Source organism: Agelaius tricolor, unplaced genomic scaffold (assembly GCF_023055355.1).
Source record: "Agelaius tricolor isolate 1412-34295 unplaced genomic scaffold, bAgeTri1.0.p SCAF_1, whole genome shotgun sequence".
Lineage (NCBI taxonomy): Eukaryota > Metazoa > Chordata > Aves > Passeriformes > Icteridae > Agelaius > Agelaius tricolor.
The window spans coordinates 113,759,381-113,785,416 of NW_027269261.1; the positions used below are offsets into that span (position 1 = coordinate 113,759,381).

At 43.0% G+C, this 26,036-nt stretch overlaps 1 protein-coding gene and 1 long non-coding RNA gene across 3 annotated transcripts in view; both read left to right on the forward strand.

Annotated features, from left to right (window-relative positions):
- Positions 1-26,036, forward strand: part of ELP3 (elongator acetyltransferase complex subunit 3) — a 146,053-nt gene that overhangs the window by 58,160 nt on the left and 61,857 nt on the right. For both annotated transcript variants that reach the window (XM_071448056.1, XM_071448046.1), the window contains exons 8-9: positions 5,723-5,884; positions 13,668-13,794. In XM_071448056.1, the coding sequence (XP_071304157.1) occupies positions 5,723-5,884; positions 13,668-13,794 (289 nt within the window). The remainder of the gene's footprint in view (positions 1-5,722; positions 5,885-13,667; positions 13,795-26,036) is intronic.
- LOC139600129 (uncharacterized) lies at positions 18,519-24,514 on the forward strand. Its single transcript, XR_011682423.1, has 2 exons — positions 18,519-24,283; positions 24,368-24,514. It is a non-coding gene; the product is annotated as an uncharacterized lncRNA (long non-coding RNA).

The following is a 26,036-nucleotide window of genomic DNA, read 5'->3' on the forward strand; positions in this document are numbered from 1 at the left end:
TATTCTGAGCAGCAGCAGCAGAAATCTCTGGAAAAAAACCCCAAAAATAAAATAAAAATATAAAAATATTTTGGGTTGAAGTGACAGCGAATGATGAGGTCTGTGTGTGATTCAGCAGCCAAATTACCCCTGAGTGCATAAATAGTGGGAAATTGGATGGGAAAAGGGAAATCGTGTCCCAGCTGGATGCGGCTGCGGAGCCGGGAGGGTTTTTTTGGGAGCAGAAGGGCACAGAAAAAGCTGAGAATAGGGCTGGGGATGATGCAAGAAAATTCCAATTTTGGGATATGGGATCAGGAAAGGATGAGCTTTGAGGGCACTTCCAAGCCAAGCCATCCTTTGGGATTTTGGGGATAATTAATGGACAGGAGGCAAAAATCCTTGAGTTGGGCTCTGTGATTCCTAAAATGGAAGCAGAAAGTAAAATTTCGGAGATTCTTGGAGGGAATTTTGTTGGATTGTTGGCAGAGAGATGGAGGCGGACAAGGGGGGAATGGATTCCCACTGGGAAAGGGGAGATTTGGGTGGGATATTGGGAAGGAATTCCCAGAGAATCCCTGGGAATGTCCAAGGAAAGGCTGGAAAATCCCGGAATTGTGGGGTGGGAATGGGATGGGATTGAAGGTCCATGGATCCCATCCCAAACCATTCCGGGATTCTGGGATCCAGGACACTCAGGATCCATCCTGAGGGGATTTTTATGGGATTTGGGGGTGGAAAAGGGAAGGGAGACCCTTCCTGGAGTCCCGAATTCCCAGGGAATCCCCTGGATCCCAAAGTTCCTTCCTGGAGAGGAATCAGGGGTTGCACTGGGATGGGATTGAAGGTCCATGGATCCCATCCCAACCATTCCGGGATTCTGGGATCCAGGACACTCAGGATCCATCCTGAGGGATTTTTATGGGATTTGGGGATGGAAAAGAGAAGATGAGCCCTGAATTCCCAGGGAATTCCCAAAATTCCTTCCCAGAGAGGAGCTGGGATGGGGATGGATCCAACCCCAGGCTGGGAGAACTGGGAATGGAGGGAATTCCCTGGGAAAGGGAAAAATGGGATTTGGGAAGGAATTCCTGCCTGGGCTGGAATTCCCAGAGAATCCCTGGCAGTGTCCAAGGAAAGATTGGAAAATCCCAGAATTGTGAGATTGGAATGGGATGGGATTGAAGGTCCATGGATCCCATCCCAACCATTCCGGGATTCTGGGATCCAGGACACTCAGGATCCATCCTGAGGGATTTTTATGGGATTTGGGGATGGAAAAGGGAAGGGAGACCCTTCCTGGAGTCCTGAATTCCCAGGGAATCCCCTGGATCCCAAAATTCCTTCCTGGATTCCAAAATTCCTTCCTGGAGAGGAATCAGTGGTTGCACTGGGATGTGATTGAAGGTCCATGGATCCCATCCCAACCATTCCGGGATTCTGGGATCCAGGACACTCAGGATCCATCCCCAGGGATTTTTATGGGATTCGGGGATGGAAAAGGGAAGGGAGACCCTTCCTGGAGTCCCAAATTCCCAGGGAATTCCCAAAATTCCTTCCCAGAGAGGAGCTGGGATGGGGATGGATCCAATGCCAGGCTGGGAGAGCTGGGAATGGAGGGAATTCCCTGGGAAAGGGGGGAGAATTTTGGAAGAAATTCCTGTCAGTGATCCCGGAAAAAAAAACCCAAATCCCCTGAAAAAAGCTCCAAATCCCAAAAAAACCTCTAAATCCCCACCCCAAAATCCTCAGAAAAATAGGAAAAAATTCCCCCCTGTGAGGATGGGAGGCCCTGGAATGGAATTCCCAGGGAATTTTTGGCTGCCCCATCCCTGGCAGCGTCCAGGGGCAGCTTGGGATGGTGGAAGGTGCCTGAAATGACCTTGGAGGTCCCTTCCAGCCCAAACCATTCTGGAATTTTTGGGATTCAGGAGCTTTTCCCACTGATCAAGGTGCTTGTCCAGTTTTCCTATTTCTTCCTCTCCTGCCTGGAAAATCCCATTTCAGATCTGACCGCGCTTTCCACCGGGGGATCCTCACAATTTGCTAAAAACCCCCCTAAATCCTTGATTTAAATCCATATTTTGGAACTACCCCTGCTCCAGCGTTTCCAGCTCACCGCAAAATGTGAAAATTGAATAGAAAACAGCCTCAGATTGATTTTCTTTCTTTTTTTTTAATAAAATATCAAATGTAATTTGGTTATATAATACAGCTTTGTGCTGGGTAATAATCCCCAGCTCAGCTTTTCTGTGCTAATTCCCTGCAGAAAATGGCAGGTTATGGAAATCCACTTTTAATTCAGCTTTTCATTCCTGTCCACTTCTGATATTTCTTGTGTTTGCCTTCTAAACCAATACAATCCCTGCCTTTGCTCTCAGCTTTTGAATGAAACACATTTTCCTTTTGCAAACAGGAGAAAATGTTGAATATCCAAATGAACCTTTTGAATTCAAGAGTGGAGAAAAAACCCCCCCAAAAAAAAAAAACCAAATTTCTCTTTCTTTCTTCTGGAAACCACAATGATTTAATTACTTTTATCTCCCTTCTACATTTCCACCCTGATTTTTGGCATTAATAGGAGCAGCTTCCCTTTGTCCCAAGTTATCTGAAAACTTTTTTTTTTGCCCTTTTTCACTCCAAATTTATTTTTCCTCTTTTAATTTTTGCAACTCACGTCTGGCAGAGTGGCTGTTTGGGAGTCTGCTGCTCATGAATCACACTTTGGCAGCGTTTGCCCTGACGTGATAAACAATTGCTGCTCTTGGCCTGTCAGATCAGTGAGCCACAAACTTGGAAATGTTTCACATCATTTTTATTTTATTTCTCTTTTTTTTTTGTTGTTTTTGAATTCTTCTTCTGACAGCCTGTCCCCCAAATATCTCAGTATTTACATCAATTTGAAGGGAGTTCATATTTTTTTAATGAGTTTGAACCCACTTGGAGATTTTTTTTTTCCTTTTTTTTTTGAAGTTTGAAGGATTTTGATCGGGGATTTTTTTGAGGGGGGTAAAAATTGTGTTTTGTGCTTTATTTTCCATTCCAAAATTTTCCAGCAGTGTGATGATGAATCTTTCCAGACTCCTAATAAAGACCTGAATTGAGTCATCCTTTCAATTTGGGGGGTTGCAGATATGGCAATAACATCCCTGCCTTCCTCAAGGTGTCCCATTTTCCACATTAACACCCAAAAATCACCATTTGGGTGAGATTAATAATCATCATTACAGAGACTGATATCCCCATCCAAATCCTGCCTTGGGATTTCTCCAGGTTCTCTCTGCAGTTCCAACATTTTCTCCTCTTCCTGCCGTAAATTTTGTTACAAAATCACCTCAAAGTTGAGGAAAAAAAAGCTGCAGGGAGTTGATTCCCCTGTGAAAAGGAATTTTCTCAATTTTCTGGGAATTTTGGTTTGTGTCCTTTTCTTTTCCCCTCTCTCACAGGTCAGTGATTTCCCATTTGTCATCAAGAGTGGGGATTTTTTTTTTACCAGCTGGAGTAATTAATTAATCTTCGTTAGACCTCCAGTGATAAAGGGCACAAAAGGACTAAAAAATCCAGAAAAAAAAAAATGTGGGTTTTGTCAGATTCCTTCAGTGAGGCTGGGAACTGCTCACTCCCAAAGGGAATTTTTGTGGGAATTTTCTTTTCCATGGATATCCTTGAGAATTCCCTGCAGGCTGCCACGCTTCTTCCTGACCCAGAACAACCCCCAGGCTGTATTAATTACAACCCTAATTAATTACCACAACCCCCAGATTGGATTAATGGTTATTCCTGGGCATCGTTTCACCAAAACACCACAGGAATTTTTAACCTTTAATCCTTAAAAACCCTCACCTGGAACACACCAGAAACTCTTCCTGAGTTCACTTTAGACCCAGAACTGGTGGAATTTATCCAGAAATGGGATTTTTCCATGTAAGAGAGGAGTAAAAGTTAAATTTTAACCTTTAATCCTTAAAAGGACACCAGAAACTCTTCCTGAGTTCACTTACAACCCAGAACGGGTGGAATTTAACCAGAAATGGGATTTTTCCATGCAGGAGAGGAGTAAAAGTTAAATTTTACCCTTTAATCCTTAAAAACCCTCACCTGGAAGATGCCAGAAACTCCTCCCAAGGTGATTTAAAACCCCAAATTGGTGGATTTTGACCAGGAATGGGATTTTTCTCTCCAGGTACTTGGAGAGGAATTAATGTTAAATTTTTCCCTTTAATCATTAAAACCTTCACTTGGAACACACCAGAAACTCTTCCTGAGTTCACTTAAAACCCCAGACTGGTGGATTTTACCCAAGGATGGGATTTTTCCATGCAGGAGATGAATAAAGGTTAAATTTTACCCTTTAACCCTTAAAAGGACACCAGAAACTCTTCCTGAGTTCACTTAAAACCCAAAACGGGTGGAATTTAACCAGAAATGGGATTTTTCTGTGCAGGTACTCGGACAGGAATAAATGTTAAATTTTACCTTTTCATTCTTAAAAACCCTCACCTGGAACACACCAGAAACTATTCCTGAATTCACTTAAAACCCAAAATTGGTGGATTTTACCCAAGAATGGGATTTTTCCCTGCAGGTACTCGGAGAGGAATAAATGTCAAATTTCACCCTTTAATCCTTAAAACCCCTCACCTGGAAGACACCAGAAACTCTTCCCAATTTCCCTAAAAGGCCCAGGCTGGATTTTAACCAAGAATGGGATTTTTCCCTGCAGGAGATGAGTAAAGGTTAAATTTTACCCTTTAATCCTTAAAAGGACACCAGAAACTCTTCCTTTGTTTCCTTAAAATCCAGAACTGGTGGATTTTACCCAAGGATGGGATTTTTCCCTGTAGGAGAGGAGTAAAGGTTAAATATTACCCTTTAACCCTTAAAAGGACACCAGAAACTCTCCCCATGTTCACTGGAAACCCAAAACTGGTGGAATTTAACCAGAAAAGGGATTTTCCCTGCAGGAGATGAGTAAAGGTTAAATTTTACCCTTTAACCCTTAAAAGGACACCAGAAACTCTCCCCATGTTCACTTAAAACCCAAAACTGGTGGATTTTACCCAAGGATGGGATTTTTCCCTGCAGGTACTCGGAGAGGAATAAATGTCAAATTTCACCCTTTAATCCTTAAAACCCCTCACCTGGAAGAGCCCAGAAACTGTTCCTTTGTTTCTTTGAAACCCAAAACTGGTGGATTTTACCCAAGGATGGGATTTTTCCATGCAGGAGATGAATAAAAGTTAAATATTACCCTTTAACCCTTAAAGGACACCAGAAACTCTCCCCATGTTCACTTAAAACCCAAAACTGGTGGATTTTAACCAGGGATGGGATTTTTCCATGCAGGAGAGGAATAAAGGTTAAATTTTACCCTTTAACCCTTAAAAGGACGCCAGAAACTCTCCCCATGTTCACTTAAAACCCAAAATTGCTGGATTTTACCCAAGAATGGGATTTTTCTGTACAGGTACTCAGACAGGAATTAATGTTAAATTTTACCCTTTCATTCTTAAAAACCCTCACCTGGAAGACCCCAGAAACTCTTCCTGAATTCACTTAAAACCCAAAACTGGTGGATTTTACCCAAGGATGGTATTTTTCCCTGCAGGTACTGGGACAGGAATAAATGTCAAATTTCACCCTTTAATCCTTAAAACCCCTCACCTGGAAGAGCCCAGAAGCTGTTCCCAGTTTCCCCAAGGCCAGGCTGGTGTGTTCTGAGCAGAGCCGTGTGTGTGTGCAGGTACTCGGAGCGGAGCCTGACCAGGTGCGTGGGGATCACCATCGAGACGCGGCCGGACTATTGCCTGCGGCCGCACCTGAGCGCCATGCTGGGCTACGGCTGCACCCGCCTGGAGATCGGCGTGCAGAGCGTCTACGAGGACGTGGCCAGGGACACCAACAGGTCAGGGACACTGTTCTAGGGCAGGGACACCTTCCTGGGGACACCAACAGGGCAGGGACACCTTCCCAGGGCAGGGACACCACCCCTCATCAGGGACACCATCACAGCTGGGCTACGGCTGCACCCGCCTGGAGATCGGCGTGCAGAGCGTCTACGAGGACGTGGCCAGGGACACCAACAGGTCAGGGACACCAACAGGGCAGGGACACCTTCCTGGGGACACCAACAGGGCAGGGACACCTCCCCAGGGCAGGGACACCATCACAGCTGGGCTACGGCTGCACCCGCCTGGAGATCGGCGTGCAGAGCGTCTACGAGGACGTGGCCAGGGACACCAACAGGTCAGGGACACCTCCCCAGGGCAGGGACACCTTCCTGGGGACACCAACAGGGCAGGGACACCTTCCCAGGGCAGGGACACCTTCCTGGGGACACCAACAGGGCAGGGACACCAACAGGGCAGGGACACCTTCCTGGGGACACCAACAGGGCAGGGACACCACCCCAGGGCAGGGACACCACCCCTCATCAGGGACACCATCACAGCTGGGCTACGGCTGCACCCGCCTGGAGATCGGCGTGCAGAGCGTCTACGAGGACGTGGCCAGGGACACCAACAGGTCAGGGACACCACCCCAGGGCAGGGACACCTTCCCAGGGACACCAACAGGTCAGGGACACCACCCCAGGTCAGGGACACCATTGCAGGGCAGGGACACCTTCCCAGGGCAGGGACACCATCCCAGGGACACCAACAGGTCAGGGACACTGTTCTAGGCCAGGGACACCTTCCCAGGGACACCAACAGGGCAGGGACACCTTCCTGGGGACACCAACAGGTCAGGGACACCTTCCCAGGGAAGGGACACCAACAGGGCAGGGACACTGTTCTAGGTCAGGGACACCATCCCAGGGACACCAACAGGGTAGGGACACTGTCCTTGTTCAGGGACACCAACAGGGCAGGGACACCATCCCAGCTGGTCAGGGACACCATCCCAGGCTAGGGACACCATTCCGGGGACACCAACAGGGCAGGGACACCTTCCCACATCAGGGACACCATCCCAGGGGCTCCAACAGGGCAGGGACACCATTCCAGGTCAGGGACACCATTCTAGCTGGCCAGGGACACCAACAGCTCAGGGACACCATCCCAGGGCATCCCAGCTGGCCAGGGACACCATCCCAGGTCAGGGACACCATTCCAGGGGCTCCAACAGGGCAGGGACACCATTGCAGCTGCCCAGGGACACCAACAGGTCAGGGACACCATCCCACATCAGGGACACCATTCCAGGGACACCATTCCAGGTCAGGGACACCATCCCAGGCCAGGGACACCATTCCAGGGGCTCTTAACAGGTCAGGGACACCATTCCAGGTCAGGGACACCAACAGGTCAGGGACACCATCCCTCGGCAGGGACACCATCCCAGGCCAGGGACACCATCCCAGGGACACCAACAGGGCAGGGACACCATCCCACATCAGGGACACCATTCCAGCTGGTCAGGGACACCATCCTGGGGACACCAACAGGGCAGGGACACCATCCCACGTCAGGGACACCATCCCAGGTCAGGGACACCATCCTGGGGACACCAACAGGGCAGGGACACCATCCCACGTCAGGGACACCTTCCCAGGCCAGGGACACCATTGCAGCTGCCCAGGGACACCATTCCAGGAAATCCCAGCTGGCCAGGGACACCATCCCAGGTGGCCAGGGACACCAACAGGCCAGGGACACCAACAGCTCAGGGACACCATCCTGGGGACACCAACAGCTCAGGGACCCCATCCCAGGTCAGGGACACCGTCCCACCTGTGTTTCACACTCTTTTTCTTTTAATGTATCCATTCTTCCCCTGTATCTTCCACCTCTTGTTTTTATTTATTCATTCTTTCCTGTGTTTTACTCTTTATTTTATTATCTCCATTCTTTCCCTGTCCCCCTCTTTCTGTTTTTATTTATTCTTTCTTTCCCTGTATTTTACTCTCTTTTTGGTTTTTATTTATTCATTTTTCCCTGTGTTTTACTCTTTATTTTGTTATCTCCATTCTTCCCCTGTATTGTCCACCTCTTTTTGTTTTTATTTATTCTTTCTTTCCCTGTATTTTACTCTTTTTTTTAATGTATCCATTCTTCCCCTGCATTGTCCACCTCTTTTTGTTTTTATTTATTCATTCTTTCCTGTGTTCTACTCTTTATTTTATTGTCTCTATTCTTCCCTATATTGTCAACCTCTTTTTTTTTAATATATTCATTCTTTCCCTGTGCTGAACGCTTCTTTTCCTAATGCCACCATTTCTATTTTTAAAATACCATTTATTTGAAAATTTTATTTTAAAATAAGTATTTATTATCAATTTAACAATTCATTCCTCATCAGCTCTTAAAATCCTTTTTTTCTCCCCAAAAATCCATTTTTAAATCTTAAAATCCATTTTTCCCCCCAAAAAGTCCATTTTTAAATCTTAAAATCCTTTTTCCCCCAAACACCCATTTTTAAATCTTCAAATCCATTTCTTCCCCCAGAAATTCCATTTTTAAATCAAAAAATCCATTAAAAAATAAATCCATTTTTAAATCTTAAAATCCATTTTTTCCCCAAATACCCATTTTTAAATCTTAAAGTCCATTTTTAAATCTTAAAACCCATTTTTCCCAAATACCCATTTTTAAATTTTAAAATCCATTTTTCCCTCCCAAATACCCATTTTTAAATCTTAAAACCCATTTTTCCCAAATACCCATTTTAAAATCTTAAAATCCATTTTTCCTCCAAAAAAAATCCATTTTTAAATCTTAAAATCCATTTTTTCCCCAAATACCCATTTTTAAATCTTAAAATCCATTTTTAAATCTTTAAATCCATTTTTTCCCCAAATATCCATTTTTAAATCTTAAAACCCATTTTTTCCCCAAATACCCATTTTTAAATCTTAAAACCCATTTCCTTTTCCACCTCAAATTCAACTTTCAAGGCTTTTCCCAGAGCTCCTTGCCCTGAATTTTAGAATTTCTAAAAACTTCCTCAACCTCTCCTAATTTTTAGAGCAATGACTTGAAATGCACTTGAAGAAAAAGGTGATTTGTGTTTTTTTGGGGTTTTTTTTCCTGTTGAAACGACCTCGTTTCGCTCCTGTTGTGCTTTGTGTGCGTTGGGTTTTTGGTTTTTTGGTTTTTTTTTTGGGCTTGAAACTTTTTAATATTTCCCCGGCAGCAAAATGTCAGATTCCAACCAATTAGGGGGAACAGTTTGGAAATTACTTTTCTATTATGTTCCATAAGTCATTAGTGAGGTTTTCTGAGTGCTTTCGGTGGCTGCCAGGCAGAAAAATATTCAAGAACATCAAATAATCGAGTTATTGATGCAGCTCCAATTCCACTTCTAATAAGAAAATAATTTTTATTTATGAAGCAAAGCTCCCGTTTGCTTCCCCCTCAGGCTGCTCAGGGTTCTTGAGTGATGCTGTCCTTGAGGAGTCGCAGGAAAACGCTGGAATGGTCCTGGAAAAAAAGAAAAATCAGAAATGAAAATGGGTTTAAAGCTGCACAGGGGGGATGGGGGGGATTTGGATCTTCTGGCAGAGAGGGAGGGAAAGATCCTTAAAAAATTAAAAAAAAAATTAAATTAATTCTGGTAAATGAACCCGGGGATGCCCCAAAGGGAATTGGGGTTTGTATCCAGAGGGATTTGGAGAAAAGGGAAAAAAAATCACCTGCAGAGCTCATGGGGGGGCAGGAATTCCAGGGGGTGGGAGGAGATGGAAATGGGAATGGGAATGGGAGTGGGAAAGGGAAATGGGATTGGGATTGGGAAAGGGAAATGGGATTGGGAAAGGGAATGGAAATGGGAAAGGGAAATGGGATTGGGATTGGGAAAGGGAAATGGGATTGGGAAAGGGAATGGAAATGGGAAAGGGAAATGGGATTGGGATTGGGATTGGGAAAGGGAAATGGGATTGGGATTGGAAATGGAAATGGGAAAGGGAAATGGGATTGGGAAAGGGAAATGGGATTGGGAAAGGGAATTGGAAATGGGAAAGGGAAATGGGATTGGGATTGGAAATGGGATTGGGATTGGGAAAGGGAAATGGGATTGGGAAAGGGAATTGGAAATGGAAATGGGAAAGGGAAATGGGATTGGGAAAGGGGAATGGAAATGGGATTGGAATTGGGAAAGGGAAATGGGATTGGAATTGGGATTGGGAAAGGGAAATGGAATTGGGATTGGAAATGGAAATGGGAAAGGGAAATGGGATTGGGATTGGGAAAGGGGAATGGAAATGGGAATGGGAAAGGGAAATGGGAAAGGGAAATGGGATTGGGATTGGGAAAGGGAAATGGGATTGGAATTGGGAAAGGGAAATGGGATTGGAATTGGGATTGGGAAAGGGAAATGGGATTGGAATTGGGAAATGAAAATGGAATTGGGATTGGGAAAGGGAAAGGGAAATGGAATTGGGATTGGAAATGGAATTGGAATTCCAGGAGTTGGGAGGAATGGGAATTCAAGGCTTGGGAGGAATTGGAATTGGAATTGGAAATGGAATTGGAATTGGGAAATGGAATTGGGATTGGGATTGGGAAACGGAAATGGAAATGGAATTGGGATTGGAATTGGGAAAGGGAAATGGAAATGGAATTGGGATTGGAATTGGGAAAGGGAAATGGGATTGGAAATGGAAATGGAGTTGGAATTCCAGTAGGGAGGAATTGGAATTGGAATTGGAATTGGAATTCCAATTGGGAGGAATTGGAAATGGAAATGGAAATGGAAATGGAAATTGAATTGGAATTGGGAAAGAGAAATGGAATTGGGATTGGGAAAGGGAATTGGAATTGGAATTGGAATTCCAGTAGGGAGGAATTGGAATTGGAAATGGAATTCCACTAGAGAGGAATTGGAATTCCAGGAGTTGGGGGGAATTGGAATTCAAGGCTTGGGAGGAATTGGAATTGGAATTGGAAATAGAAATGGAATTTGAATTGGGAAAGGGAAATGGAATTGGAAATGGAAATGGAGTTGGAATTCCAGTAGGGAGGAATTAGAATTGCAATTGGAATTCCAATAGGGAGGAATTGGAATTCCAGGAGTTGGGAGGAATTGGAATTGGAAATGGAAATGGAAATGGAAATGGAATTCCAATAGGGAGGAATTGTGAGGAATTGGAATTAGAAATGGAAATGGAATTGGAAATGGAAATGGAATTCCAATAGGGAGGAATTTTGAGGCATTGGAGTTGGAATTGGAGTTGGAAATGGAATTGGGAATTGGAAATGGAAATGGAATTGGAATTTGAATTGGAATTAAAAATTGCAATTGGAATTGGAATTGGAATTCCAGTAGGGAGGAATTGGAAATGAGAAGTGGAAATGGGAATGGAAATGGAATTGGAATTGCAATTGGAATTGGGAATTGGAATTGGAATTGGAGTTGGAATTGGAATTGGGAATTGGAATTGGAATTAGAAATGGAAATGGAATTGGAATTCCAATAGGGAGGAACTGGGAGGAATTGGAATTCCAGGAGTTGGAGGAAAGCAGGGCTGGAGGTGCCCTGGAATGTCCAGGAATGTGGGGCAGAGCCAGGATTCTGGGGCAGGATCTTTCTGCTGTGGTGGGAATCTCCTGATGGGAGGTGATGGAAAAATGGGATTTTCTCCAGAACTGTGGGAAATTCGGCCCTTTTGGGGCTCCAAATCCCCCCAGGCTCCATCAGAACCAGGTCTGGGTTGGTGTCAGGGGGGCAGAACATGGAACCCTCCTGGAATCCCAGAATTTGGGGGGATTCCTGTCTTTCCAGAAGGGATTTTTGGGGAGATTTTCATGTTGGCTGCTTTCCCTCGTTCCCATCTCTTCTCTCCTTTCCCAATGTTTTTATTTCCTGTTGTATTTATGGTTTTATTCCCCTTTTTTCTCTGAGTGACACCAACCTGGATTTCCAGACTGGATTCCAGCAGCTCTCCCAGATTTCTGTCTGGATCCTTGGGGCAGCTCCTTTCCCACAGAATTCACAATTTCAATATTCAGCAAACCCCATTTAGGCCCCAAATCCCCCCAGGCTCCTGCAGATCTGGGGTTTGGGTTCTGTCAGTGTGGAACCCTCCTGGAATCCCAAAATTCAGGGTGATTCCTGTTTTCCTGTTTTTCCAGAAGGGATTTTTGGGGAGATTTTCATGTTGGCTGCTTTTCCTCGTTCCCATCCCTTCTCTCCTTTCCCAATGTTTTTATTCCTGTTGTATTTTTTTTTTTTTTTTATTTCCCTTTTTTTTCTGAGTGACACCCACCTGGATTTCCAGACTGGATCCCAGCAGCTCTCCCAAATTTCTCTCTGTATCTGCAAAACCCAGAGCAGCTCCTTTCCCACAGAATTCACAATTTCAATATTCAACAAACCCCATTTAGGCCTCAAATGCCCCCAGGCTGCTGCAGAACCAGGTTTGGGTTCTGTCAGTGTGGAATCCCAAAATTTGGGGTGATTCCTGTTTCTCCAGAAGGGATTTTTGGGGAGATTTTCAGGTTGGCTGCTTTTCCTCGTTCCCATCCCTTCTCTCCTTTCCCAATGTTTTTATTTCCTGTTGTATTTATGGTTTTATTCCCCTGTTTTTTTCTCTGAGTGACACCAACCTGGATTTCCAGACTGGATCCCAGCAGCTCTCCCAGATTTCTGTGTCTGGATCCTTGGGGCAGCTCCTTTCCCACAGAATTCACAATTTCAATATTCAACAAACCCCATTTAGGCTCCAAATGCCCCCAGGCTCCTGCAGAACCAGGTTTGGAATCTGGAATCCCAAAATTTGGGGTGATTCCTGTCTTTCCAGAAGGGATTTTTGGGGAGATTTTCAGGTTGGCTGCTTTTCCTCGTTCCCATCCCTTCTCTCCTTTCCCAATGTTTTTATTCCTGTTGTATTTATGGTTTTATTCCTGTTTTTTTCTCTGAGTGACACCAACCTGGGTTTCCAGACTGGATCCCAGCAGCTCTCCCAGATTTCTGTGTCTGGATCCTTGGGGCAGCTCCTTTCCCACAGAATTCAAAATTTCAATAATAAAAAACCCTTTTAGGCTCCAAATCCCCCCAGGCTCCTGCAGAATCGGGTTTGGGTTCTGTCAGTGTGGAACCCTCCTGGAATCCCAAGATTTGGGGTGATTCCTGTTTTTCCAGAAGGGATTTTTGGGGAGATTTTCATGTTGGCTGCTTTCCCTCATTCCCATCGCTTCTCTCCTTTCCTGCTGTTTTTATTCCAAAATATAAATATAAATATAAATATAAATATAAATATAAATATAAATATAAATAATGTATTTATGTTTTTATTCCCGTTTTTCTCTGAGTGACACCAACCTGGATTTCCAGACTGTTTTTATTTCCTGCTGTATTTATGTTTTTATTCCCGTTTTTCTCTGAGTGACACCAACCTGGATTTCCAGACTGTTTTTATTTCCTGCTGTATTTATGTTTTTATTCCCGTTTTTCTCTGAGTGACACCAACCTGGATTTCCAGACTGTTTTTATTTCCTGCTGTATTTATGTTTTTATTCCCGTTTTCTCTGAGTGCCACCAACCTGTATCCCAGCAGCTTTTCCTGTCCCCAGAGCCCCCTGCTCACCTCCCTTCCTGCCCATTTACCACTTCCAGCACCCCCCAAACCCCATCTGGGCTCATTTTCCCCTCCACCCACCCCCAAACTCACCCTCCCAGGGGGGACAATCCCAGCTGGACTCAAAAGTGACTTTTCCTGCCTTTCCTGACCCTTTTCCCTGTGTCCCCAGGGGTCACACGGTGAAGGCTGTCTGTGAGTCCTTCCACCTGGCCAAGGATGCTGGCTTCAAGGTCGTGGCCCACATGATGCCAGACCTGCCCAACATGGGGCTGGAAAGGGACATGGATCAGTTTTTTGTGAGTATTCTTTAAAAAAAAACACCAAAAAAACATCAATTCCCCCATGGAAAACTCCCTGCTCGGTTCCCAGATTTGTTTTCTAAAGGGCAAACAATTTAAAAATCTTATTTTTAAAGAAAAAAAAAAAAAAAGGTGAAAAAAAAAAAAAAGAGATTTGTTGAAGCACTTCATGCAGAAAATTGTATCTGTGTCTCATGCAAGCCTGAGTCACTGGGGTCCCTGTGGGAAGCAGCTCTTCCCATATTTGCTGCTTCTTTCCAAGGTGGTTTTCCCTCTTGGATTTGGAGTAAGACACAATTCCAAGTTTAAAAAAAAAAAAAATCCCCTCTGGAAGGTAATTAATTGCAAATTAATTGCGAAATTAGAGTGAGTGTGTGTGTGTGTGTTATAAAAGCATTTTGGCTCAATTTCTTTGTCAGTGATGTGGAAGGAAATATCAAATTATTCCTGGGGAAAATTGCAGTGATGAGGAATAAAGAGCAAATGGTGAGCAGTGCAATGATTGAAACACTCTGGGAGATTTTCAGGTTTTGTTGTGTTTTTTATTTTTTCGTATCTGAGTCAAAATTGGGTGGTTTTCTTTTTATTATTTTTTTTTTTTAAATAGTGCAGAAATTGGAGTCGTGCTGGAGGAATCCCAGGGGAAGGTTGGGCTGGGCGCTGTCTGGCACTAAGAAATATCAGTGTAATGAAATATATTGATTAAAAAATACAGGCAGAAAGCAAAAAAAGCACTTGTGGAAAATGCAGCTGTACAGGGCAGGGAGGGGATCCTGAAAGCTGGGGTAGGAACCTTTTTCTGAGGGGTTTTGTGGAGAATTCCTTGAGTTTTTCCTAAATAAAATGTCTTGGTTCTTGGCTAAGGTGAGGGACTGCAAGTGAGGAGTCAAAAATTCCAAATTCCTGCTCCAGGGATTATTTATATTATTTATATTATTTATAGTATTTCTATTATTTATATTATTTATATTAATTATATTATTTATATTATTTATATTAATTATATTATTTTTATTACTTATATTATTTATATTAATTATATTCTTTTTATTATTTTTATTATTTTTATTAATTTTATTAATTTTATCATTTTTATTAATTTTATTATTTTTATTATTTATATTAATTATCCTGCTCCTAGATCATTTTTATTAGCATGCTCTGAGTCAGTGTGGACATGGCACAGAATTTTCATGGAATTCTTTGTAATGCAGAACCCAGCAAAAACCTTGAATCCTCCTCCCTCAGCATCTCATGGAATGGCAGCTGGAATTCTGTGGGATTGGGCTGGAATTTGGGCTGGAAAAATGGGAATAATGACCAAAAAAAAATGGGAAAAGCCAACCCTGGGCAGGATCAAACAAAGAGGAGACCAAAATCTGAGGTGAAAAACTGAGGAGGGAGGAAATATTTAAATTTTTTTGTAATTAATTTAATAATAAATATCCTTTATCCTGAGTTAATTTAATAACAATTATCCCTGAGGATGAGGCTGGAATTGGGGAGAGGAGGAATTGAAAATAAAGGTGGGGAGAAGAGTTGAGGATAGAAAAGGAACAGAAGGAAAAAAGGTCATTACCCCTTTCTCATCATCATTTAAATGCTTCATGATTCATTTTCTTAAATAATACCAGAGAATAAAATACCAAAACAAATTTATGGATTTGTTTCCCAAAGCTCTGGGAAATATCAGAAATGCAATAATCAGAACATAACAGAAATGTGTATATATAATATAATAATATAATAACATAATAACATAATAATTAATATAATAAATAATATAATATAATATAATATAATATAATATAATATAATATAATATAATATATAATGAATATAATATAATAATCAGAACATAACAGAAATATCCAGATAAATTCCTAAAATTCCTTCATTCCCAAGGATTCACTCTCTGTTTCCTGCCTTAAAATTTCATATCCTTGTTTTGAGTTGAAAAAACTCAAAAAACTCAAAAGCTTCAAAGCTTCTTCTGTGTAAACGTTAGTCCAGGCTGGTGAATATTTAAAATTTAAAAAAATAAATTTTAAAGATTTAAACATTAAAATTTCGACATTTCTGCTGCATAAAATTAACGAGGAACCAAGTGGGGATGTCTCCTTACAATCCCAGAGTCCCGGAATGGTTTGGGATGGGATCCATGGACCTTCAATCCCATCCCATTCCCACCCCATGATCCCAAATTGCTCCAGCCTTTCCTTGGACACTGCCAGGGATTCTCCGGGAATTCCAGCCCAGCCAGGAATTCCTTCCCAAATCCCATTTCCCCTTTCCCAGGGAATTCCCTCCATTCCCAGCTCTCCCAGTCTGGGATTGGATCCATGCTCATCCCAGCTCCTCTCTGGGAAGGAATTTTGGGACCCTGGGAAGGGTCTCCCTTCCCTTTTCCATTCCCAAATCCCATAAAAATCCCTGGGGATGGATCCTGAGTGTCCTGGATCCCAGAATCCCGGAATGGTTTGGGATGGGATCCATGGAGCTTCAATCCCATCTCATTCCCACCCCACAATTCCGGGATTTTCCAGCCTTTCCTTGGACTTTCCCAGGGATTCTCTGGGAATTCCAGCCCAAATCCCTCCCAAATTTAAAGGATTTTTTGGGGATTTTTCCCTTTCCCAGGGAATTCCCTCCATTCCCAGCTCTCCCAGCCTGGCACTGGGTCCATCCCCATCCCAGCTCCTCTCCGGGAAGGAATTTCAGGAATTCCCTGGGAATTCAGGACTCCTCTTCTCTTTTCCATCTCCAAATTCCATAAAAACCCCTCAGGATGGATCCTTGATCCCAGAATCCCGGATTTCTTCAGATGGAATCCGTGGACCTTCAATCTCATCCCATTCCAACCCTTGACTCCTCTCCAGGAAGGAATTTCGGGAATTCCCTGGGAATTCAGGACTCCAGGAAGGGTCTCCCTTCCCTTTTCCATTCCCAAATCCCATAAAAATCCCTGGGGATGGATCCTGAGTGTCCTGAATCCCAGAATCCTGGAATGGTTTGGGACGGGATCCATGGACCTTCAATCCCATCCCATTCCCAGCCCATGATCCCAAATTGCTCCAGCCTTTCCTTGGACACTCCCAGGGATTCTCTGGGAATTCCAGCCCAGCCAGGAATTCCTTCCCAAATCCCTCCCGAATTTGAAGGGGTTTTTGGGATTTTTCCCTTTCCCAGGGAATTCCTCTCCGTTCCCAGCTCTCCCAGCCTGGCATTGGATCCATGCTCATCCCAGCTCCTCTCCGGGAAGGAATTTCAGGAATTCCCTGGGAATTGGGCACTCCAGGAAGGGTCTCCCTTCCCTTTTCCATCCCCAAATCCCATCAAAATCCCTTGGGATGGATCCTGAGTGTCCTGGATCCCGGAATGGTTTGGGATGGGATCCATGGACCTTCAATCCCACCCCATCCCAAGCCCAACACATTCCCTGATCCCAGATTGCTCCAACCTCTCCTTGACACTTCAGGGGTGCAGGGATTCTCTGGGAATGCCAGCCCAGCCAGGAATTCCTTCCCAAACCCCACCCAATCCCCCCTTTCCCAGCAGGAAGCCATTCCCTGTCTCCTGTCCATCCCTTGTCCCTCTCCAGCTCTCCTGGAGCCCCTTCAGGCTCTGGAAAAGCCTCCAAGATCTCCCTGGATCCTTCTCTTTTCCAAGTGAGCACCCCCAACTCTCCAATTCTTTCTCTTTTTTGGGACAGCAAACCCGTGGCTTTCCGGGGATCTTGACAAACCTTTGATTTTGGGGCAGTTCTAATGAAATTGGGACAAAATAATTTCATTTTTGGTGAGCCCTCTCCCTCTCCCAACAGCAGAAAGTCGGGCACAAAGGAACCCGCTTGACTTTAGAACTTCCGAGCGCCTTCAGTGGAAATAATAACAATAATAACAAAAATAACAAAAATAACAATAATAACAATAATAACAATAATAACAATAAATCCAGGGCTTCCTCCTGGGAGGGGAATATCTGCTGATGGTGCTGATGGTGCCAGAAAAGCGCCGGGTGCTTCTTCAACCCGGGCAGGTCGTGACAGCTCCGGGGGGAGCCGGGTCCCCTCTGCCTGTCCCTGCTGCCCGATCGATTCCCAGCTCCTGCTGTGGCTGCTCCCTCTGCCAGCGCTGACCCCGAGCCCCCTGTGAGCTCTGGGGCTGAGCAGCAGCTGCCTCAGTGCCCAGTAACTCAAATCATTGTCACAGGCAGCGACGGCGCGGGGGCCGTGTCTGTGGTTTTTATTGTTAAATTGGTTTTGCGCTGAGAGGTCGGGGGTTTGTGTCCCCGTGGAGTCCATCCCTCAGGGTTCCATCCCTGAGGTTCCATCCCTGTGGATCCCATCCCTGTGGATTTAACCCCTGAGGTTCCCATCCCTGTGGAGTCCATCCCTGTGGATTTAACCCCTGTGGGTTCCATCCCTGTGGATTTAACCCCTGTGGATCCCATCCCTGTGGATCCCATCTCTGTGGGTTCCATCCCTGTGGGTTCCATCCTTGTGGATCCCATCCCTGTGGGTTCCATCCCTGTGGGTTCCATCCCTTGGATCCCAGCCCTGTGGGTTCCATCCCTGTGGATCCCATCCCTGTGGATTTAACCCCTGTGGATCCCATCCCTGTGGGTTCCATCCTTGTGGATCCCATCTCTGTGGGTTCCATCCCTGTGGATCCCATCCCTGGGGATTTAACTCCTGTGGATTTTATCCCTGTGGGTTCCATCACTGTAGATTTCAATCCCTGTGGATCCCATCCCTGAGGTTTCCAGCCCTGTGGATTTAACCCCTGTGAGTTCCATCCTTGTGGATCCCACCCCAGTTGATCCAATCCCTGTGGATCCCATCCCCGTGGGTTCCATCCCTGTGAATTCCATCCCTGTGGATCCCATTCCTGTGGATCCCGTCCCTGTGGATTTTGTCCCTGTGGATTTTGTCCCTGTGGATTCCATCCCTGGAATCCAGGGAAGTGTCCCAGGCCAGGTTGGACAGGGTTTGGAGCAAGCTGGGATAGTCCCTGCCCACAGGAATGGGATGAGCTTTAAGGTCCCTTCCAACCCAAATAATTCTGGGATTTTTTGCACTGAGAGGTTGTGGATCCCATCCCTGTGGATCCCATCCCTGTGGATCCCATCCCTGTGGATCCCATCCCCGTGGGTTCCATCCCTGTGAATTCCATCCCTGTGGATCCCATTCCTGTGGATTTTGTCCCTGTGGATTTCGTCCCTGTGGATTCCATCCCTGGAAGTGTCCCAGACCAGGTTGGACAGGGCTTGGATCAAGCTGGGATAGTGGAAAGTGTCTCTGCCTGCCTGTGGGAATGGGATGAGCTTTAATCCCAAATAATTCTGGAATTTTTTGCACTGGGAGGTTGTGGGTTCCATCCCTGTGGGTTCCATCCCTGTGGATTCCATCCCTGTGGATCCCATCCCTGTGGGTTCCATCCCTGTGGATCCCATCCCTGTGGATCCCATCCCTGTGGGTTCCATCCCTGTGGATCCCATCCCTGTGGATCCCATCCCTGTGGGTTCCATCCCTGTGGATCCCATCCCTGTGGATCCCATCCCTGTGGGTTCCATCCCTGTGGATCCCATCCCTGTGGGTTCCATCCCTGTGGATCCCATCCCTGTTGGTTCCCATCCCTGTGGATTCCATCCCTGTGGATCCCATCCCTGTGGGTCCCATCCCTGTGGATCCCATCCCTGTGGATTCCATCCCTGGGAGTGTCCCAGGCCAGCTTGGATCAAGCTGGGATAGTGGAAAGTGTCCCTGCCTGTGGGAATGGGATGAGCTTCAAGGTCCCTTCCTACCCAAATAATTCTGGGATTCTCCAATTCCAGGACTTTTCACACAAAGTTCCTTTTTCCCTGCCTCCACTGCAAAATTTCACTCTGATCCCTTGTCCCACTTCCACTCTGCTTTTTTCTTCCCTCTTCCCCCACCTCTGATTCTTTTTATATCCTCAGAGGATTTTCCTTCCTCCTCCGGGTCTTCCCCACCCCATTCCACACTCTGGAAAACCTCAATGACCACAAACACTCCAAAAAAATAAAACCTTCCCAAAGCCAGGCAGAGCCCAGCAGAGCCTCACCAGGCAGGTGGTGGAGAAGATAATTAGAAAAACGGGCAGGATAAATCAAGGACTCAGCGGGAATAATGGAATTGTCACCGGAGCGGACACCTCATCCCAGCTCCACCCCGGGCAGGGATCAGGCTGCTCCGGGGGGGAAATGCTTGGGAGGATCCATGAATCACATTTGGCAAGCAGAACGTTGGGTTGGAGCAAAAAAAATTTAAAAATTAAATTTAAAAAAATTTTAAAAATAAAATATTTAAATTAAATTAAATTAAATTAAATTAAATTAAATTAAATTAAATTAAATTAAATTAAAAAGTTTTGGGAGGCTGGAGAATTCCTGAGGTGTTAATTCCTCGCTCGGTGGAAATTGGAGAATCACAGATTTGGCTGCTCTGGGAGGAGAGGATCCACATTTGGCAAGCAGAGTGTTGGATTGGAGCAAAAAAAATTAAAAAATTTAAAATAAAATTTAAAAAAATTAAAATAAAATATTTAAATTAAATTAAATTAAGTTTAAAAAGTTTTGGGAGGCTGGAGAATTCCCGAGGTGTTAATTCCTCGCTTGGTGGAAGTTGGAGAATCACAGATTTGGCTGCTCTGGGGTGAATATTCCTAATAATGCTCAAAAATATGTATATATCTGTTATTTATGGTACATTTTGTACATTCATATATATTTATACGTTATAAATAACAGATTTATTAATTGGGAGAATATTGCTGTGCCTGGCTTTATTTTATTTTTATGGGATTTGCTTGTGTGGTTTATTGGTGCTTTTCCTCCTGGCTCTGAGCCCACCTCAAACAGACCCCTCAGAGGTGAAATAAATCTGGGGAAAAAGGAAAAACAGGGAAGAGAGGCAGAAAATTGGGAGTTTGGAGTGTCACAGGAGGGTGGATGTTGCCCAGAACCATCAGATGGGAAAAAGTTCTTTTTTTTTCTTGAGGAAATCCTGTGTGTGTCCATCTAAAATATCACTAAAATAAAATAAAATAAAATAAATAATATTTATAATAGAAATAAATATTTAAATAAATAGTCAAAAATAAAATAAAATAAAATAAAATAAAATAAAATAAAATAAAATAAAATAAAATAAATAATATTTATAATAGAAAGAAATATTTAAATAAATAGTCAAAAATAAAATAAAATAAAATAAAATAAAATAAAATAAAATAAAATAAATAATATTTATAATAGAAAGAAATATTTAAATAAATAGTCAAAAATAAAATAAAATAAAATAAAATAAAATAAAATAAAATAAAATAAAATTATGAGGGTAAAACCACAGGCAGGGCCATTTCATGGGGACAAGTATTGAGCTAAAGAGATTTTTTTATTCCCATCTGCAGAGCCACTCCTGTGTTCTTTAAATAAAACACAATCACTGAATGAGTTCAGCCCGAAAATTCCTTCTCTTAGTCATGTGTCAAGATGGGATTTTTATATATATTTTTTTTTTTTTTTTTTCTGGAGGAATTGCAAAATAAGCAATTTCCCAGAAATGAGCTAATTTTAGTGCCAGGCCTGATGCATCTGGGATCCGAGTGATGCAGAAACCTCCTTGTGTGGAACATGAGAGGGAAAATGAGGGGGAAATTATCTGAGGAGAAAAAATAACATAAAATAATCTGTGGGGAAAAATAGCATTAAATAATGTGAGGGGAAAAATAGCATTAAAAAAAGTGAGGGGGAAAATAGGGTAAAATAATCTGAGGGGAAAAATAGCATTAAATAATCTGAGGGGAAAATAGCATTAAATAATCTGAGGGGGAAAATAGCATTAAATAATGTGAGGGGGAAAATAACATAAAATAATCGGGGGGGGAAATAGCATTAAATAATGTGAGGGGAAAAATAGGGTAAAATAATCTGAGGGGAAAATAGCATTAAATAATGTGAGGGGAAAATAGCATTAAATAATGTGAGGGGGAAAATAGCATTAAATAATTTGAGGGGAAAAATAGGGTAAAATAATCTGAGGGTGAAATTATCTGAGGGAAAAAATGATGGTGAAATAATCTGAGGGAGAAAAATAGGGTAAAATAATATGAGGAGAAAAATAGGGTAAAATAATATGAGGAGAAAAATGAGGGTGAAATAATCTGAAGGGAAAATGAGGGTGAAATAATCTGAGGGAAAAAATGATGGTGAAATAATCTGAGGGTGAAATAATCTGAGGGAATAATTATAGTGAAATTATTTGAAGAGAAAAATGGAGGTGAAATAGTCTGAGAGGAAAATGAAGCTGAAATAATCTGAGGGGGAAAAATGAGGGTGAAATAATCTGAGGGGGAAAAATCTGAGAGGAAAATGAGGGTGAAATGATCTGAGGGGAAAAATGAGGGTGAAATAATTTGAGGAGAAAAATGAAGGTGAAATAATCTGAGAAGAAAATGAGGGTGGAATAATCTGAGGGGAAAATGAGGGTGGAATAATCTGAGGGGAAAAATGAGGGTGAAATAATCTGAGGGGAAAAATCTGAGAGGAAAATGAGGGTAAAATGATATGAGGGAAAAAATGAAAGTGAAATAATTTGAGAGGAAAATGAGAGTGAAATAATCTGAAGGAATAATTATGGTGAAATGATTTGAGGGGGAAAATGAGGATTAAATAATTGGAGGGGGGAAAATTGGGGTGAAATAATTTGAGAGGAAAATAAGGGTGAAATATTCTGAGGGGGAAATGAGGGTGAAATGATCTGAGGGGAAAAATAGGGTAAAATAATATGAGGGGGAAATAATCTGAGAGGAAAATGAGGGTAAAATGATATGAGGGAAAAAATGTAAGTGAAATAATTTGAGAGGAAAATGAGGGTGAAATAATCTGAAGAGAATAATTATGGTGAAATGATGTGAGGGGGAAAATGAGGATTAAATAATCTGAGGGGGGAAATGAGGGTGGAATAATCTGAGGGAAAATGAGGGGGAAATTATTTGAGGAAATAATCTGAGGGAATAATTATGGTGAAATGATGTGAGGGGGAAAATGAGAGTGAAATTATTAGAGGAGAAAAATGAAGGTGAAATAATTTGAGAGGAAAATGAAACTGAAATAATCTGAGGGGGCGATGAGGGTGAAATAATCTGGGGAAAAATCTGAGAGGAAAATGAGGGTGAAATGATCTGAGGGGAAAAATAGGGTAAAATAATATGAGGGGGAAATAATCTGAGAGGAAAATGAGGGTAAAATGATATGAGGGAAAAAATGAAAGTGAAATAATTTGAGAGGAAAATGAGGGTGAAATAATCTGAAGAGAATAATTATGGTGAAATGATGTGAGGGGGAAAAGGAGAGTGAAATTATTTGAGGAGAAAAATGAAGGTGAAATAATTTGAGAGGAAAATGAGGGTGGAATAATCTGAGAGGAAAATGAGGGTGAAATGATCTGAGGGGAAAAATGAAGGTGAAATAAATGGAGGGGGGAAATGATGGTGAAATAATCTGAGGGAATAATTATGGTGAAATGTTTTGAGGGGGAAAATGAGGATTAAATAATTGGAGGGGGGAAAATTAGGGTGAAATAATCTGAGGGAAAATGAGGATGAAATAATCTGAGGAAATAATTATGGTGAAATTAGTTAGGGGGAAAATGAAGGTGGAATAATATGAGAGGGAAAATGGGAGTGAAATGATTTGAGGAGAAAAATGGTGGTGAAATCATTTGAGAGGAAAATAAGAGTGGGGTAATCTGAGGGGATAATTATGGTGAAATGATCTGAGGGGAAAAATGAAGGTGAAATAAACTGAGGGGAAAATGAGAGTGAAAAATCTGAGAGGAAAATGAGGGTGAAATGATCTGAGGGGAAAAATGAAGGTGAAATAAACTGAGGGGGGAAATGATGGTGAAATAATCTGAGGGAATAATTATGGTGAAATGATCTGAGGATGAAATCATCTGAGGGAATAATTATGTTGAAATTATCTCCAAAAAATGGGGAAAAATAGGGTGAAATCATCTGGGGGAAAATGAGGGTGGAAGAATCTGAGGGTAAAAAATAAATTGAAATAATCTGAGAGGAAATGAGGATGAAATAATCTGTGGGGGAAAATGAGACAGAAATAATCTGAGGGGAGAAATTTTTGTGAAATAATCTGAAGGAATAATTATGGTGAAATTATCTGAGGGGGAAAATGGGGGTGGAATAATCTGAGGGGAACTGAGGGGAAAATAAACTGAGGGGAAAATAAGAGTGAAATAATCTGAGGGGGAAATGAGGGTGAAATCTGAGGGGAAAAATCTGAGAAGAAAATGAGGGGGAAATTATCTGGGGGGGAATGATGGTGAAATGATCTGAGGGAATAAGGAAAATGAGGGTGGAATAATCTGAGGGGGAAAAATTATTTGAGGAGAAAAAAACAGGGTGAAATAATCTGAGGGAATAATTATGGTGAAATGATCTGAGTAGGAAAATGAGGGTGGAATAATCTGAGGGGAAAATGAGGGGAAAATAATCTAAGGGAGAAAGTGAGGGTGAAATGATCTGAGGGGGAAAATGAAGGTGAAATAATCTGAAGGTGAAATAATCTGGGGGAATAATTATGATTAAATGTTCTGAGGGGTAACTGAGGGAGAAATTATCTGAGGGGGAAATAATCTCAGGGAAAATGAGGGGGAAATAATCTGAGGGGAAAAGAGGGTGGAATGAATGAGGATGAAAGAATAGGAGGAAAATGAGGGTGAAATGATCTGAGGGGAAAATGAGGGTGAAATAATAGAAGAAAATGAGGGTGAAATGATCTGAGTGTCCTTTGATTTTACAAACGTTACCTCCAAACATTTCCAGCTCTAAATACGGCCTTGCTTTTCCTGAGGGCTCTGGTTGTTCTCAAGGAGATGAAATCCATAATGAAACTAAAATATTGCACCTCTATCGGGAGCTTTTAATAACTGTAATAAAAGGCAGTTAAAGTGCTGATCTGCATTGATTTTTGCTCCTCTGGGGAGACAGTTCCCTGTGTTTTTAAATATAGCTCCAAAGTGTTTAGTGAAGTAAACGATTTTCCTTTCAGTCCCTTCTAAACATCTCACTGAAAAGCTGTGATTTGCAGGTGGTTTTATGGCTGAAAATGTGGCTTTTTCCTTTTTTTTTTCCTTTTTTTTTTTTGGGTACATCCATGAGGGGATGTTTAATGCTCAATCCTCAAGCTTCTCCTGGAATCTCAGGAAATATTCCTGCTCCAAAGCTGTCTCCGTTCAGGAACATTTCTGGTTCTGTGAGCTCTGACCAAAGCTGGGGTGATTTTCATGGTGATGAGGACGGTGGCAGTGAGGAACGGGCTATTTCTGGAAACTCTTTTCACACCTAATTACTCTCACATTTCTGGGGGTAAATCACCCACAGTCTGCGCCCACTTCTGCAGAATGGTGGGCTCAGAAACCTTCAGGGTCGAGCTTCACTCAGGAGAGGCCAAGGAGGAGCAGCAGAGAGATCTTTTTGTGTTGCACAGAAGCAGCAAAAATCGGGATATTGTGGGATAAATCGGGATATTGTGGGATAAATTGGGATATTGTGGGATAAATCGGGATATTGTGGGATAAATTGGGATATTGTGGGGAGAACAGGCTGGGAGAGCTGGGAATGTTCACTTGGACCAGGGAAGGATCCAGGGAATCCTTGGAGCTGCTTCCAGAGCCTCGAGGGGCTCTGAAAAGCTGTGATTTGCAGGTGCTTTTATGGCTGAAAATGTGGCTTTTTCCCTTTATTTCTTTTTTTCTTTTTTTCTTTTTTTTTCTTTTTTTTTTGTGGGTACATCCATGAGGGGATGTTTAATGCTCAGTCCTCAAGCTTCTCCTGGAATCTCAGGAAATATTCCTGCTCCAAAGCTGCCTCCATTCAGGAACATTTCTGGTTCTGTGAGCTCTGACCAAAGCTGGGGTGATTTTCATGGTGATGAGGACGGTGGCAGTGAGGAACGGGCTATTTCTGGAAACTCTTTTCACACCTAATTACTCTCACATTTCTGGGGGTAAATCACCCACAATCTGCGCCCACTTCTGCAGAATGGTGGGCTCAGAAACTTTCAGGGTCGAGCTTCACTCAGGAGAGGCCAAGGAGGAGCAGCAGAGAGATCTTTTTGTGTTGCACAGAAGCAGAAAAAATCGGGATATTGTGGGATAAATCGGGATATTGTGGGATAAATCGGGATATTGTGGG